The sequence below is a fragment of the Protobothrops mucrosquamatus genome, unplaced genomic scaffold, assembly GCF_001527695.2.
Source record: "Protobothrops mucrosquamatus isolate PMUCROS unplaced genomic scaffold, P.Mucros_1.0 scaffold_257, whole genome shotgun sequence".
Classification (NCBI taxonomy): domain Eukaryota; kingdom Metazoa; phylum Chordata; class Lepidosauria; order Squamata; family Viperidae; genus Protobothrops; species Protobothrops mucrosquamatus.
The window spans coordinates 4,204,076-4,218,687 of NW_015386333.1; the positions used below are offsets into that span (position 1 = coordinate 4,204,076).

Here is a 14,612-nt window from a genome sequence, read left to right on the forward strand (position 1 = left end):
AGAAGGTATATAGTTTCCTCCTTCTTAGATCCCTCCCTGCTGCCGCTAAGTGCCACCTCTCGGGGTTCCAAACCCTTTCATTAAGGCCGGCCCTCGGAATCGTGTTGGGCCATGCCTGCGCGATGGGGGAGTCGCGCAGGGCCAGCAATTCCCTCCTGGAATACAGTCCCGAATCATGACAGGAGGTCCAACAGCAGAGCCGGGAAGGGGAAAAGTCCTCGTGGTGGTGGTCAAGGGGTTGGATGGATTAGAAGAAGACGATATAGTTCGTAAGTCTTTGCACCCCCCATGAGAAAGAAAAAGGGAGGGGGGGAGGAAGTTACAGTCAAAGTCGGCCAGCCAGCAGCGTAGGCCTCCGGGCCCGCCAAGCACAGTCACACAGGTCCCCAGGGTCCCCAGGCATTCACCGTCAGGCATATCCCTCCGGCCCATGCCTCCCTTGGGCCCTGTCCTCCGCCCGGGCCGTTCTTCCGCCCGGGCCGCTGTGCTACTGTGCTGGCGCGTCCTCCGGGCCGCTGTATAACACGCCGCTGAGCCGGCACAACCTCCGGGCCACTGTATGCCTCGTCTCTGGTCACTCCTCCCTTTTACAGGCCGTCGGGCAACCCCGGTCCCCGGGCCGCCAGGCTGCCACGCCACTAGGCCCCAAACTCTCGTCAGGCCACCGGATCTTCAACAGGCCGCAGGGCCGCCCCCGCACCGGGCCGCCCGGCAGCCCCGCCAGGCCGTTAGGCTGCCATGGCCTCCTGTCATAGGTCTTCCCGAGGCCGCCGAGCTGCCGTCGCGTCGAGACACTGGCCGTCGCCGTATCAGGCCGCCGCCGCATCCGGCCGCCGCTCTTCTTGGCCGTTAGGCCCCAAAACGTCCGGTCGGCGATTTTCCCAGCCGCCAGGCCCCAAGTCCTCCGGCCGCCGATACTCCCGGTCGCCAGGCCCCGAATCGGCCGGCCGCTGACCCTCCCGGCCGCTAAGCCCCGAGTCGACCGTCCGCCGATTTTCCCGGCCGCCAGGCCCCGAGACGACCGGCCACCGACTTTCCCGGCCGCCCGGCTCCGCTCTACTCGCCCGGCCTCACCGACTTCGCCGCCAGGCCTCTCCGCTCGGCTGCTCCGCGCTCCGCTCACGGCTCCGCCCAGGTGGTCCCGCGGTCCGACACGTCTTCTTCGCTCGCCGACCCTCTCCTCCTTCCACCCCTGGACCTTTCAAGGCTCCCCCATCTCCACTGAGGACCCCTGCGGAGACTACGGAGCCGAAAGCAGTAGGTCCGCCATCACGCACATGCGCACATCAGCCTTCTCTTGTACATGATTCTCAAAACAGCAGATACTAACAATGGGCAAGAAATCTCTGAGAAAGAAAAGTGATTACTGTATACAAACCCAGATCTAAGTTCTGAGTAAACTATCTATAGAGTTCAAGGAGAGGGTTTTGTCTTGGCTAATTTAGAGAGAATGATATAGCTTATACAGATTTGTTGCTGAGTATTGGGAAAAAATAGTTAAATACACCTGTTGCTTTAAAGTCTTATCATATTATTTCTTTTTTGGTATATAGCAGGATTAATTCACAAAACAGCAGAATACATCTTACCTCTTGTCCTAGACAACAACCAAATTCTTCTGAAACCCTCTTAGCAACAGACATGGCAGCCACTCGACGAGGCTGAGTGCAGCCAATCTTCCCACGAGTGGTGTAGCCAGCTTCAGCAAGGTACTGTGTGATTTGTGTAGTTTTCCCAGAGCCAGTCTCACCAATAACAATCAGAATCTGGTTATCATGGACTGCCTGAAAAAAGTAGGGGGAAGCATTGAAACAGTCTCATTTAAAAGAGAATGGGTGTTCAGGAGCAATCTGATTGGTGCTGTTTGCTTTTAAATCATCAACAGTCACCACAGTGCAGAAAACAGACAAGCAGAAGTGTTAGTGTGTCAGATCAAAATGAGGAATTTATTTATTAATCTTACAGATCCAAAATCTTGTTTCAAATCTTGGTTCTAACTGTTAGGGGGAAGAGGGGAGGAGAAATAAATTGACTACCCACTGAAAAATACAGCAGTTTTAAGAAAATCTGGGCAGAATTTTTATTGATCAAATCCCTGAAGGTTTCCAAATGTGAATGAAATAAAACTTCCATCATTTTCTCACCATTAAAAATACTGATTTCAGCACCTGGGAATTCTGGCTAAGCAATGTCAGGAAGGCACAGCTTGCAACATTCTTTTACTTGGGTTGTAGACGGTCACTATTATTTGAACAACACAGTAACACTCTCCTGCCAGTTGGTGTTATTTATTTTTTAAGCATTGGTCAGATAGTTTTTACTGTTTTTCTTATTGAGAGCTATTTATTCTTCAGATAAGTCATCTTGGATATCTGATTAAAAAGCCGAAAAATATATTTAACTGATTAAAAAGTCAAATTTCCTTTGAGTGAAGCTTCATTCTGGTGGTATCATGGATACATCACTGCAATTGTCCTGAAAACGAATACATAGCTTTTTTTCTTTCCCCACTGTTTTCTTCTAGAATATTTTTTAAATTTTCCTATCTTGTCTATAGTCTTGTTTTTCTGTAGTGATCTTTCATTCATGTAATAGGGAGACATGTCCCTGCTCAGCTTCTCAACCCAAATAATGTCGGCCAGGTGTTACCATATGCTAACTGTATTTTGGATAAATGAAAGCATTAATGTATTAAATAATTTCATTAAAAAATCTCTATTTCAGGTTTTCTGAATGCAGGATTCAAAGAAAAAGTAAAATTTAATGTATGTCCAGATTAGATGACTAGGACAGGCAAGATATTGGATTTAATGATCCTTACAATGATTTAAGTCAACTGCTTTTCTTAAAGATTTACCTGGATGAGTTGATCTTTCAGACGAAAAATTGGGAGACTTTCTCGCTGTTCAATTATTGACAGCTGTGTCTTTTTGCCATAAGAAGCCTTGTTGCCTCCAAAAGCATGCTTCTTCCATTCAGGTATGTCATTGGGCATCATACCAATACCCCGCATGTTGGCTGCAATTTGCCTTCCATCCACTGAGAAGGAAGAAAGAAGAATCATGAATCTGAGATAAATCCATAAAAGCACTGTACTGGGATTCCTCTCTACTCAATATATGTGATATCTATATCTGTCTATCTATATCAGACATGTCAAACACAACGCCCCGGGGCCGGATGCGACCCGCGAAGTGGTTTTATGTGGCCTGCGAAGCCATCCTGAAAACAGTGAGGGAATGGCCCCCGATGCCTTAGCCCTGGCCCAGGCCAGCCGGGAGCCAATGTACAATTTTGTGATGGCCATCTATGCTGAAACGCATTCAGTCTTACCTCCACAAGGCCATCTGGAAACAGTGAGGAACCAGCCCCTGCTGCATCGTCCCCTGGGTGCATGGTGCATTTCTTCATTCCTCCCCAGCTGCATTTCTTGCCTGTTTTCTCCCTCCCTCATCTCAAATATTTTCCCACCACTCTGTAGGAAGGAAGGAAGGAAGGAAGGAAGGAAGGAAGGAAGGAAGGAAGGAAGGAAGGAAGGAAGGAAGGAAGGAAGGAAGGAAGGAAGGAGAGGGAGGGTCTGAGGGAAGTCCTGCCTTAGTCCTGCCCTGCTGCCCTTTCACCATCCCCTTGCCCCCTCCTCCTGGCCTATCCTGGGGGTCTCCCATCCTATTGCTAAGGAAGCTTTGGATACAAAGCTGGGTCTCCTCCCATGGAGAGGGAATGGGTCTCCCTCTGACTTCGCCCTCGTACCCATCATGAGCAACCTGGGTAAGGAGAATAAGCACAGCAGCAGCACCCTTGAGGAGGAGGTAAGTGCAGCTGGGTGCCCCCTTGGGGAAGTGGGGCTGGGTTTGGTGCCGCGGGTGCTCGAGGGCCAGGCTGGGCGTTTGACCTCTACTGCCCAGGACTCCTGGCAGCCTGGACCACCATCAAGCCCTCCCCCCACATGGCCTGATAGGAAACAGTGAGGCTCCTCCAGTGGACCATGCCTTGGCACTTGTCCTGGTCCCACTCCGTTCTGCCAGAGACCCTCAGATCTGTCCCACTCCTGCCCAGGCCCCCACAGGCCCCCTCGAAGCGAATGATGTAGAGCTGGCCACGCCCACCCAGTAGGCCACACCTACTCCATCCACGCCCACCCAGTAGGCTGCACCCACCCTGGCCACACACCCCCGCCCCCCCGAGAACAACCGCAATGCTGATGCAGCCCTCAATGAAATTGAGTTTGACACCCTTGATCTATATGCATTACATATACATGTAAATTTATGCACATATATGGATTACATATATGTAAATTTATGCACATACATTTGCCAAAGCAAAATAATTTTAAAAAAGGGAAGGACCAGAAAAGAAATTGTATTAACTTATTAACACCAATTAAAATAATTGGTAGTTATTTATTCCATTAAAATAATAAAGTATCCCTTGTTAGGAGCCACGATTTAGAGTCTGACTCTGATCTTGAATGTGATGATATTGCTCCAGCTGAATCCATGCTTCAGAACTGTCAGCCTTAGGAATCACTGTCAGAATTCAATTGCAGTTGGTAAGTCACAGGCATTTCCTATTCAGCTGGAGCAATGTTCCTTAATGAGTAATTGCAGCTAACTGGTTGCAGACAGATTTAGGTCCTGTATGTGCAGTCCTTGCTGGACATAACTATTTTGCTATCCAGATCTTGAATTGTGTTCCTGCTTGTTTGGGACTCTTGACTCTTGACTGATTATCTGATTTGGCATCCTGGACTCTTGTTTTAGATTACAGGTAGTACTTGACTTATGACTTGTAATGGAGTTTGGCATTTCTAACATGAGTCATGATGGTTTTAAGTCAAAACAACGACATGACTGATCCAATTTTATAACTTTTTTGCAGTAGATGTTAAGTAAATGCTGCAGTCATTAAATGAGTCAATGTATTCCCAAGGGCACTCTTTTTACCAGGAACAGAAGGCCAGTTTCCAGCAAAAAGTATTGTAAATTGTGTCATGTCCCTGCAGAATACTGCAATTAGTTGTAAAGGTGACCTGGTTGCTAAGCCTCTGAAAGGCAGTCATGTGAGGAGACAAGCAATATATGTGCAGCCATTGGAATGCCAGAACTAGATTATGAGTACCTTTGGGGGAGTTGTCGTAACTTCAAATAATTGCTAAACAACCGGTTATTAAGCTAGAACTTGCTGTTTACATCTCCATTCATTCTGATAGCCATTCTGTATTTTCCCCCCGCAAATATAAGATTCTCCCCTTTCCTTTCTGAAAAATAATTATGGGAGGGGGACACTATGTTCTTCTCATTTTGTTAATATTTGAAAGGAATGGTGGAGGATGATGGATGAGCAATACTGTTTTTTCTATTTTACCTTTTGAGGTCGATAAAAGAGGACCAAGATTGTTGCGGGGAAAAAGCTGACTCTATAAACCGCCTAGAGACTGCTGTTAAGCACTATGAAGTGCTATATAAGTCTAAATGCTATTGCTATATGCATATGGAGAGTTCTTTGAACAATAGTTAGGACAAAGAGAAGGTATATCCAACCTGGCACTTTAGTTTCCTAGAATGAACTAACCAACCAGTAAAATACTTTATTTTGATAGAGATCATACTAAGAAAAATAGTGAATAAAGATGCTATTCAGGTCCAATTTACAAGCATCTCCATTCTAGGAGTTCAATGTTACAATCAATTAACAAGTGCTTGAGGATATGTTCAATCAGATGCTAGAAAACCATCTGCAGGGATGTTTTAATTTACATTCCTGAACTGAGTATGGAACTAGACATAATATAAATGGTCCTTTCTAACTACATGATTCCAGGAATCTAATAAAGAAAATAGGAAAAACAATCCTTAATAATAAGGAATGAGAAACTAGTCATGACTCAAAATATTTGTGTGTATATGTGTATAGTCACACACATACTAATTAAAAAAAACCCATAAACTTAATTCAATCTAACAAAATTGATACCACTTTTAAACCTCTTATACTATGTTGTTGTATTATTCTGAGATTCTATTTCATAGTACACTAATAGGGGAAAAACCTGGGCAATTTCCCAAACTAGAAACAGTTTTTTGTCAAGTAAACTGCCTAACACAGTGGTGGCAAACCTATGGCACGGGTGCCAGAGGCGGCACTCAGAGCCCTCTCTGTGGGCACGCGCACCATCGCCCCAGTCCTAGGCCTTCAGCTGGGTTTTATAAAACCTTTTCGCTTTAGGCTTCCGCCATGTGCAAAAAAAAAAAAAGAGGTTCAATCAGTCAATTTCAACTTCTTGAGGGAAAAAAAAAGATCTTGCAAAGTTGGAATTGATGAACTTTTTAGTCCCACCCAGTCTGCCATTATCACTGCAGCCACGCCCACCCAATTGGCACCACCCAGCCAATGGGGCACACCCACCCAGCACTCAATGATGCATAAGTGGGTTTTGGATTGCAGTTTGGGCACTCGGTCTCTAAAAGGTTCGCCATCACTGGCCTAACATATTGTATATTTAGATTTGAAATAAATATGAGTGTTAATTAGTTTCAAACAATTGCTTGTAGAAGATAAATAATATTGAAAAAAGGTTTGGGATTACCATCTGGAAGGGGATCCACCCAGTGTTTGTTGAGCCCCATGGGAATAGAATCCATCTCTGCTTCCCGCTGGGCTTGCTTTAGTTCTCGCCTCTCTTTAGCAAGTGCACTTTGCATCATGGCTGCTTGAGACAGGGAGCCATCAGGATTCTGGAATCAACAAGAAAATGTTGTATTATTTCTTGTTTCAGATTTCCTGAATCTGATCCTGACTGAAAGATGTGATTCTCAACAATCATCCCAAACATAAATGAATTGTATTTATGAATTGAAGAAAGCAGGGAGAACTTGACAGTCATACACAATTTTAACAGTGAAGAGGACAAAGCTTGAATACAGAGTCAGAAAACAGAAGGTGGACATTAACAAAAATAAAAAAGAGATTCCTGGAACTGATATAGATTATGAAAAGATGTGCTTTGCACATGTATATGGAAGGATCTGATGAGAAAGAGTATTAATTTGCTTTAAATGTCCTTCATTGTTCTACTGTACTTTTGATACTAAAAGCATTTTAACTTTTCACAAACCCATCTGAATCAGGTGTTCAAATATACTTCCCCATTTCTATGGAAAGAACCAAGAACAGTATTTCTTTACCTTCACAATTTTAATGGGGCTCATGTCCATGCTCTGCTTTGTATGACCTCGCAAAAATGGTGGTTCCTCCTCTACCAACTCAATTTCCAGATCCTCATCTAGAATAACAAATTAAATTCAGCTTTCTTAATTTAAAGCTTCTTAATTATGCCAACAAACTCATCCACTTTTTTTTTACCAACATAGAAAGCTAAATTTCATACAGATGTGGTGCAGCATTATTTCCTATTGTTGAACAGCCCCTCCACAATTTCATTTTAATACATCCCACAGTACTGGATTCTGGACTTCTGGGGATACAAAGATTATGAAAGAAACAATCTCTCTTCCATAACATGAAAGTATCTTAAGCAATTATCTGAACTGACAGCAATCTGCTGAAAAGAATCTGATTGAGCATCCCCAAATTCAACATAGAGCAAAAGTAACTAGTGTGTGAAATACACTGATGCATCATATCTAGACGATTACTGGATCCATCACGGTTTTACCTTCCTCATCATCAACCTTTGGCAAGATTCCAGTTTCTTCATCAAAGTCAGGAAACTCCTCCTTGGAAAGCACGTTAGCAGCAATCATCTGGGAACAAGCCAAATGGTTATATGTATCCTCAAAGACACAGCAAACAGGTACTAACCTTCTTTTCATAATGACATAGAATCTCACATAGAAGATGGAACTCCTTAATAGAAAATGAAATAAAACCTAGCTGTTCAGATGGATATGCCAAAAGTGTTAAGTTATCTATTAACTGCTATGAACCATAATAACTATAATGTTCTCATGTTCAGAGCAAGGTACCTCCATTTACCAATTTGTGCATGGGTCAATTTGGGATTGTTCTGTGTTATTTGCTTCAATCTGAAAAATGCAGTAAATTATCTTAATACTGTTTAGTAGCAGCATACATCCCAGATTTATGTAGGAAGGACTTTTAATATGAAAAACATCATAGCTGAGGAAGCTACTCAGATTTTGTGATCATCTGTTAAATTTCATTTCAAAAGAGTATGAATGTCTCAAATAATGGCTTAACAGGAATACAGTATAATACGAAAGTTCTGTCAGGATACTACTTTATAGCATCTTAGAAAAGAGGAGAAGGATTTCTCAAGATGACTTACTACATGTAAGGAATCTTCAACTTATGACCAGTTGCTTAACAACTGTTTGAAGTTAAAAGAGATGCCCCCAAAACTACTGATAATCCCATTTCAAAGTTATGGTCACTGCCAATCTCCCACCACCATCCTTTCCTGCAAGTCTTGGTTCCTTCAACAAGAGATGGAGAGGAGGCCCACCAGGTCCCCGCAAGACGTAGGCTTCTTCTCCATCTCCTGCCACTCATCGCATGCTTACCTTTTGAAGATCTCCAGAGCTGCCAACCTCACATTGGGGAAGGATGGCAGGTCACTCCATCACTCAGCATCCCTGGGCTGCATGACTGTATCCCAGAAGCAGCTGCCATTTCAGTGTATAGCCTCACTCTATTTCCCTAATCCAGTCTGCACAGCACTGACATAGTGGCTACACTGAAATGGCAGCTGCTTCTATGACATGGCAGCATGGCCCAGAAATGCTGAGGGACAAAGTGGCCTGCCATCCTCCCCCAACATGGGGTTCAGAGCTCCAGAGATCTTCAAAAGATAAGTGCACAATGGATGACGAGAGGGTGCAGAAGAGGCCCAAATCCTGTGGGGAACTGATGAAGAAGTAAGTAGTCCCAAGGACTGTGTGACCTTAAACAAGACACAGATTAATTTACATAATAACAAGCACTTCATCCACTATCTATCATATTATACAGAGCTTTAAAGATTAAAATGAGAATACTGAATTGCGTATTATAATGTAAAGTATGATAAATAAAGCTTTGAATAACAAAACTGGCATCCTCATTAATGAGATGTATTCTCTGGGCAGTCTCAAACATAATCTAGTTATCACATTATTTACCACTTGTGGTTTCTGAACAGTCTTCAATGGTCATCTTTATCACGTACTGCAATAATTAAACTGGATGGCTTTAATAGAAAATGGAAAACAATGGCCAAGCTTCATGATCAGCTGACAGTCTAGAGCAGAATTACAGGATACTGACTTGGCCATTGGTTCATATTGGAATACCTAATATACAGTTTGTTGAGAAAATGGCTGAAAGTCTTCTTTGGTATCAACAGAAAGAAATACAAATACGTATTTAAAAGAAAAACTGTTAAAATCCTGGGCTTTTTGTTAGGTGTCAGGTCAGAATTGGGTGATGAATTCCACAGGCTGCTTAGCAATTGCAAAACGTTCTGTATTTACAGCAGCCAAAAACAAAGCAAAATAAAAAAAGCAAATGAGAATTTATTCATAGTCAATTCTCCCATTAAGCTATAAAATAACATCAAAGCATATTCTATTATGAAAAATTATTACCTGCTTAATTTCCCATTTTTCTGGATCTGAAATACGAGTGAGACGCTTTCGTTCTAGTGTGTCATCTTCTACTTCAGGAGCACTGACTAAGGATAAGTGAGTGGGTCTGTCTGGATTTCTCATGGCTGTCTCTTCAGACTCTCCAATGAGGTTGCGACGTCTGTTTGGGTTCAAATCTTCTCCTGTCTCTTGGTCTACATCCTAATTCAGACACGGGAGACAGTTCCATAGTATAATAAGAATTTACCTTTGTATAAGGGCACTGAGAGTTTAGTTTTGTAATTAATCTGCAACAAGGCATATTCCCAGATGAGCAATTTACAACATGTCTAATAGTGATCACAAATGTTTTTATCTTGGAAAGCATCAGAGGAAAGCATCATATAACAGAAAATAGCAGGGGCGTCTGTGTTTGTAGCTATATAATTGGTTGATAATCTTTGACCTTGAACTCACATAGTGCTTTAGAATAGCCCCAGTTACACTTTTTTCATTTTTTCTTTCAAACATTCAAGAAAAGCTGATTATTAATAGAATAGTATTAATAATATAGCAAGAGAGGGGAGATAAGGAGCTTGACAATCAATCTTTTTAAATAATATCTGGAATATCCGATGGATATGAGGGTGTTTTGTGCTGAATCTTAAAATCATAAGAAACATACTTAAAATTCTTTAAACAACTCACTTGTTAATAAGAAATAGTCCAACTCCAATAGTCCAGAATTCCTAATATTCCTAATAATATCAATAGTGATATTGTTTTTTATAACTCAGATTCAAAGCTATCTACAACATATTCTGAAACTAATAGTCCTTCTAGAGTTTTAGACATGACTAATGCATCCTGACCAAGCAGTGAAATCAAGAATGTGTTAAATAAATATATTGCCAATAACAACTTTAAACAATCCAAATTTCTCTTACAATAACTCAAATGTTTTTTTAAAAAAATAGCTTGACAAATAAGCTGAACTAAAGTATTAATGCCAATACTCAGCCATTATTTCCAAAAAAGATCAAAAAGCTACGCCTGCATTTTTCAAGTTGTGATTAATGCAGCACATAAATCTGTCATGTAAGTAGCAGTTTCTGTTCTAACATCTCACAAATAGAAGGAAATACAACAGAGTTATGGCAAAAATAAGTTTCTGTTCGTTTCTGATGTCAAAATGTCATAGCAGTCAAACAATATTTTCTAATTGTACTCATGGTGGTCTGTATTTTACTCAATCACTTGCATTCCACTCAGAAACGGAACTCAAAACAAATGCCCAATAGTAGAGCTAGAAGTCAGGAGAGTAAGTCAAATTATTTAATAGACAATAGAGAGGTTTGACTTACTTTCATGCTAAGGCTAGTTTTTGAGCCAGTGAAGGAGAGTACTTTGACCTTGACCCGCTGGCCCTTGCTCACTACATCAGCCACATTAGCAACTCTTCCTTCCCTACGTAATTCCGAGATGTGGACCAGTCCTTCCCAGCGTTTCCTAAGGGAATAAGACACAGGAAGAGGAGCAAGAATAACTCAGTGCTGTATGCTATACCAAAAGCACAAACTATTTTAGAAACATTAGTTCTTCCTGCACAAAGTCATGAAGCTTAATAATAGTGATACCCGTGTTTCCCCCAAAATAAGACCAGGTCTTATATTTATTTTTGGTCCAAAAAACCCATTAGGCTTATTTTTGGGGAATATCTTATTTTTCTGGGAGGCGGTAAGCACTTGGGGACTGAAGGTGTCTGGCAGCAGTCGCAGCCCACTGGCCCCTTAGCTGGTGCATTCGGGCTGTGAATGCCACGCAGTGCAGGTAAGTGGGAGCACTGCTACCACTGGGATGGGCCGGGCCCTGTCGGATGCACCGTCTGCACACTCTGTCCCACTGTCTGGTTGCTTGCAGCCACAACGGCTTACAGGGCTTCCCAGGGCAGATGCTTGGGAGGCAGCGGCAGTGCCAGCGGAATGCACCCTTCAGGTAAGGAGAGAGGCGGGAGCACTCGAAGGACCAGGTAGCCCTCTGCAGCTTCGGCAGCTGTCTGGCAGGCAAAGGGAGGTGGCTGCGGCTGGCGGGCCAGTGCCATTGCTGCAAGGTGAGGCAGGTGGCAGGGGTACGTGGTGCTGCCCCATGCACCCTTGCAGCCAGGCCACTCCCTGCTTGGTGACCTGCTCCCGCACGTTCAATGACCTGGTTGCCTGCCAGCGTCTTCCCTTTCACCCACTCCCAAGCCAGACTGCCATGCCACGGAGGATGGGTGGGGGAGGCTCAGTCCCCTTACCTGTTCCGCTTCCACCGTTTCGGAGCCAGGGGGAAGTGACAGCGAAAGTCTTTGGAGGCTGGTGGTAGGTTCTCTGCATTGTCCCTGGGCTAGTGGTTTCGGCCCCCTAGCCCCCTTCCCAGTTCTGCCCACACAGTCACAAGAAAATTGGCGGCTGGAGTCACGACAGCGAGATCTTTGGAACGCCCCTGCTGCCAGCCCTGGTACTGTCCTTCAGAGCCATTGATACCATACAATATAGATGGCGAACGGGGAGCAGGCAGCATGAGGCGGTGCTGCAGAACCCAAATGGCAGGTGGTGGAGGAGGCAGCGGCTGCCACCGGGAAGGTAATCTGCGGGACGGGGTGAAGCGGGGGCGGCAAGGACCCTTCAGCGGTGAACGCAGCTGTTGCACAGTGGTGGCAGAGGTCTTTCATTGTCACTCCCCCTGGCTCCGAAACAGCAAAAGGGGACAGGGTAAAGGGACAGAGCCTCCCCTGCCCATCTTCTGTAGCAAGGCAGTCCGGCTCGGGAGGAGAGTGAAAGTGAAGAGGCGGCCGGCCGGCCAGGCAGGTCATTGAATGGACAGGGGGAGGTAGCCGAATGGGGAGTGGTCAGGATGTGGGGGACATGTGGGGCAGCTCCACACACACAGCGCCACCTGCCTTGCCTCATGGTGATGGCAGCAGTGCCTCCTGTCTCCTGCCCTGTTGCGGCAGCGAGCAACCAGGTGGTGGAACGGAGTGGGCGGACTCTTAACTAGGGGTTATTTTGGGGGTAGGGTTTATATTATGTGCGTGCTAAAAAATCATTTTCTGGGTGGGTCTTATTTTGAGGGAAACACGTAATAATACTATTAGCTGAAATATTTGATTTGTATCCTAATCTTAAAAAAGCTTGCTTAAAAATTCCTTGGTATTTACAAGAAGCAATTCACTCCTACATAGCTTTCCTGACTACTGGCTAATGATTTCAATTAAAATATAAGGCAATTTTATAAAAACTAGCAAAGAAGCCTTAAAAATAACATAAAACCTTTCTTCAAGGGTTAACATATACAATATACATGAAATCAAAAAATTTGAATTGTTTATAGCAGGGCTTTTCAACCTTTTCACCCATTGTGCCACTTTTAGGATATGGCAACATCCGAGTACCACCAGTCGCCTAGCAAGGTGTCAAATACTTGATGACCAAAAAAAAAAAAAAAAAAAAAAGGAAAAAAGTGATAAAGTACAGGTAGTCCTCGACTTACAACAGTTCGCTTAGTGACTGTTCAAAGTTACAATGGCACTGAAAAAAGTGCCCCCCAAGCCACAGTCGAGCAAGACACCTGCCTGCCCACCCGGCTGCACTCTTCCTCCTGTCCAAGGTTTTCATTGTTGTGAGCATTTCTGTTGAGGATTGGCAGCGGGGGTGGGGTAGGGGGGTGTTTGATTTTTATTCTCCCCCCCCCCTCTGCTGGGTGGTTGCAGCAGGTTTTGGTCACTTCACATGACCCTGGGACCCTGTGACCGTCATAAATATGAATAAGTTGCCAAGCATCTGAATATAAATCACAAGACCCTGGAGATGCTGCAACATTCCAGCTGATCAGTGCTTCTTCTGGGCTCAGCAGAAGCGCCAGGATCAGTGCTGTTTTCCAGCTGATTGGTGCTTCTTCAGGGCTCAGCAGAAGCACCAGGATCAGTGCCGAGCTCCAGCTGGAGCCTGGCATTGATCCTGGTGCTTCCGCTGAGCCCTGACAGCCCTGCAGCTCCAACCATCTCTTGCTCAGCTTTGTGCGGTGCTGCCACCAGTTCAGCTCATTCCCCTCCCCCGCTACTTTTCTAGGATGGTCGCGTACCACCTGCCAAGTGCCAATGTACCACAGGTGGTACCCATACCACTGGTTGAAAAGCCCTGGTTTATAGCAATGGTTATTACACTAAAAAGGCATTGCCCAACTTACAATACTTTTTGAATTGTATCAATACTTTTTAAATTGTTATCAACTTTCAGCAGGATAGGGAAATGATGACATCACATACCTAAGTCCTTCAAGCTGAACAAAACACCCAAACTGCATAATGCTGGTAACTTTGCCATTGTAGATATCACCAATGGAAGGCTCTTCGGGTGGAGGACGATCCACATGCTTATCCCTCCATCTTTCACTGCTTTTCTCTCCAGCTCTCTCTCTTTCTTTGCGGTCCCAGCTAGGACTTCTGCTCCTGGAACGGTATCTGGATTTACCCTTATGTCGTTCCCTTGTCCGGGAGTGAGAGAATGATTTTCGTTTCCGCTTTCGATCTCTACTACGACTGCGACTCCTATGCTTTTTCCTGGCTCTAGCAACAAAAGATACTGAAATTATGCTCATTTCTACTTAGATGCCAGTCACCACAATATAACTTAGAGATGTTTGTATGGATCCCAAGAGTCACTACTGTTTGGATGATTTATCTGTGATGCTCAATGGAGACTCCTTTATTCTTCTACAGTATTTTTTGCTCTTTTATGTTTTTTTGTTGCATCAGATATATTTATAACAATTGCAACTTTATAATACTTTGGATACAAAGGGAAAGCAAACAAAACACTGTTTCTTCTTTCAGATATTAGATAGCACGAGACTAGATAACTAGCATTTATCACTCAGTTGGTTTTGTGCTTAATATGGGACTAGAAGTCAGTCTCCTGGTTTCTAGCCTCTTAACCACCACACCAAACTGGCTCTTGATATAAAGCTACTGGCAGGCAACAAGGG

General features: G+C 44.0%; 1 protein-coding gene across 1 annotated transcript in view; it reads right to left on the reverse strand.

Moving 5' to 3' along the window:
* DHX8 (DEAH-box helicase 8) overlaps positions 1 to 14,612 on the reverse strand; it is a 46,311-nt gene that overhangs the window by 20,110 nt on the left and 11,589 nt on the right. Inside the window, exons 6-13 of the mRNA XM_015831513.2 lie at positions 13,894 to 14,193; positions 10,952 to 11,096; positions 9,609 to 9,809; positions 7,679 to 7,766; positions 7,188 to 7,285; positions 6,590 to 6,737; positions 2,858 to 3,039; positions 1,590 to 1,784 (exon numbers count right to left, since the gene is read on the reverse strand). Of these exons, the coding sequence (XP_015686999.1) occupies positions 1,590 to 1,784; positions 2,858 to 3,039; positions 6,590 to 6,737; positions 7,188 to 7,285; positions 7,679 to 7,766; positions 9,609 to 9,809; positions 10,952 to 11,096; positions 13,894 to 14,193 (1,357 nt within the window). The remainder of the gene's footprint in view (positions 1 to 1,589; positions 1,785 to 2,857; positions 3,040 to 6,589; positions 6,738 to 7,187; positions 7,286 to 7,678; positions 7,767 to 9,608; positions 9,810 to 10,951; positions 11,097 to 13,893; positions 14,194 to 14,612) is intronic.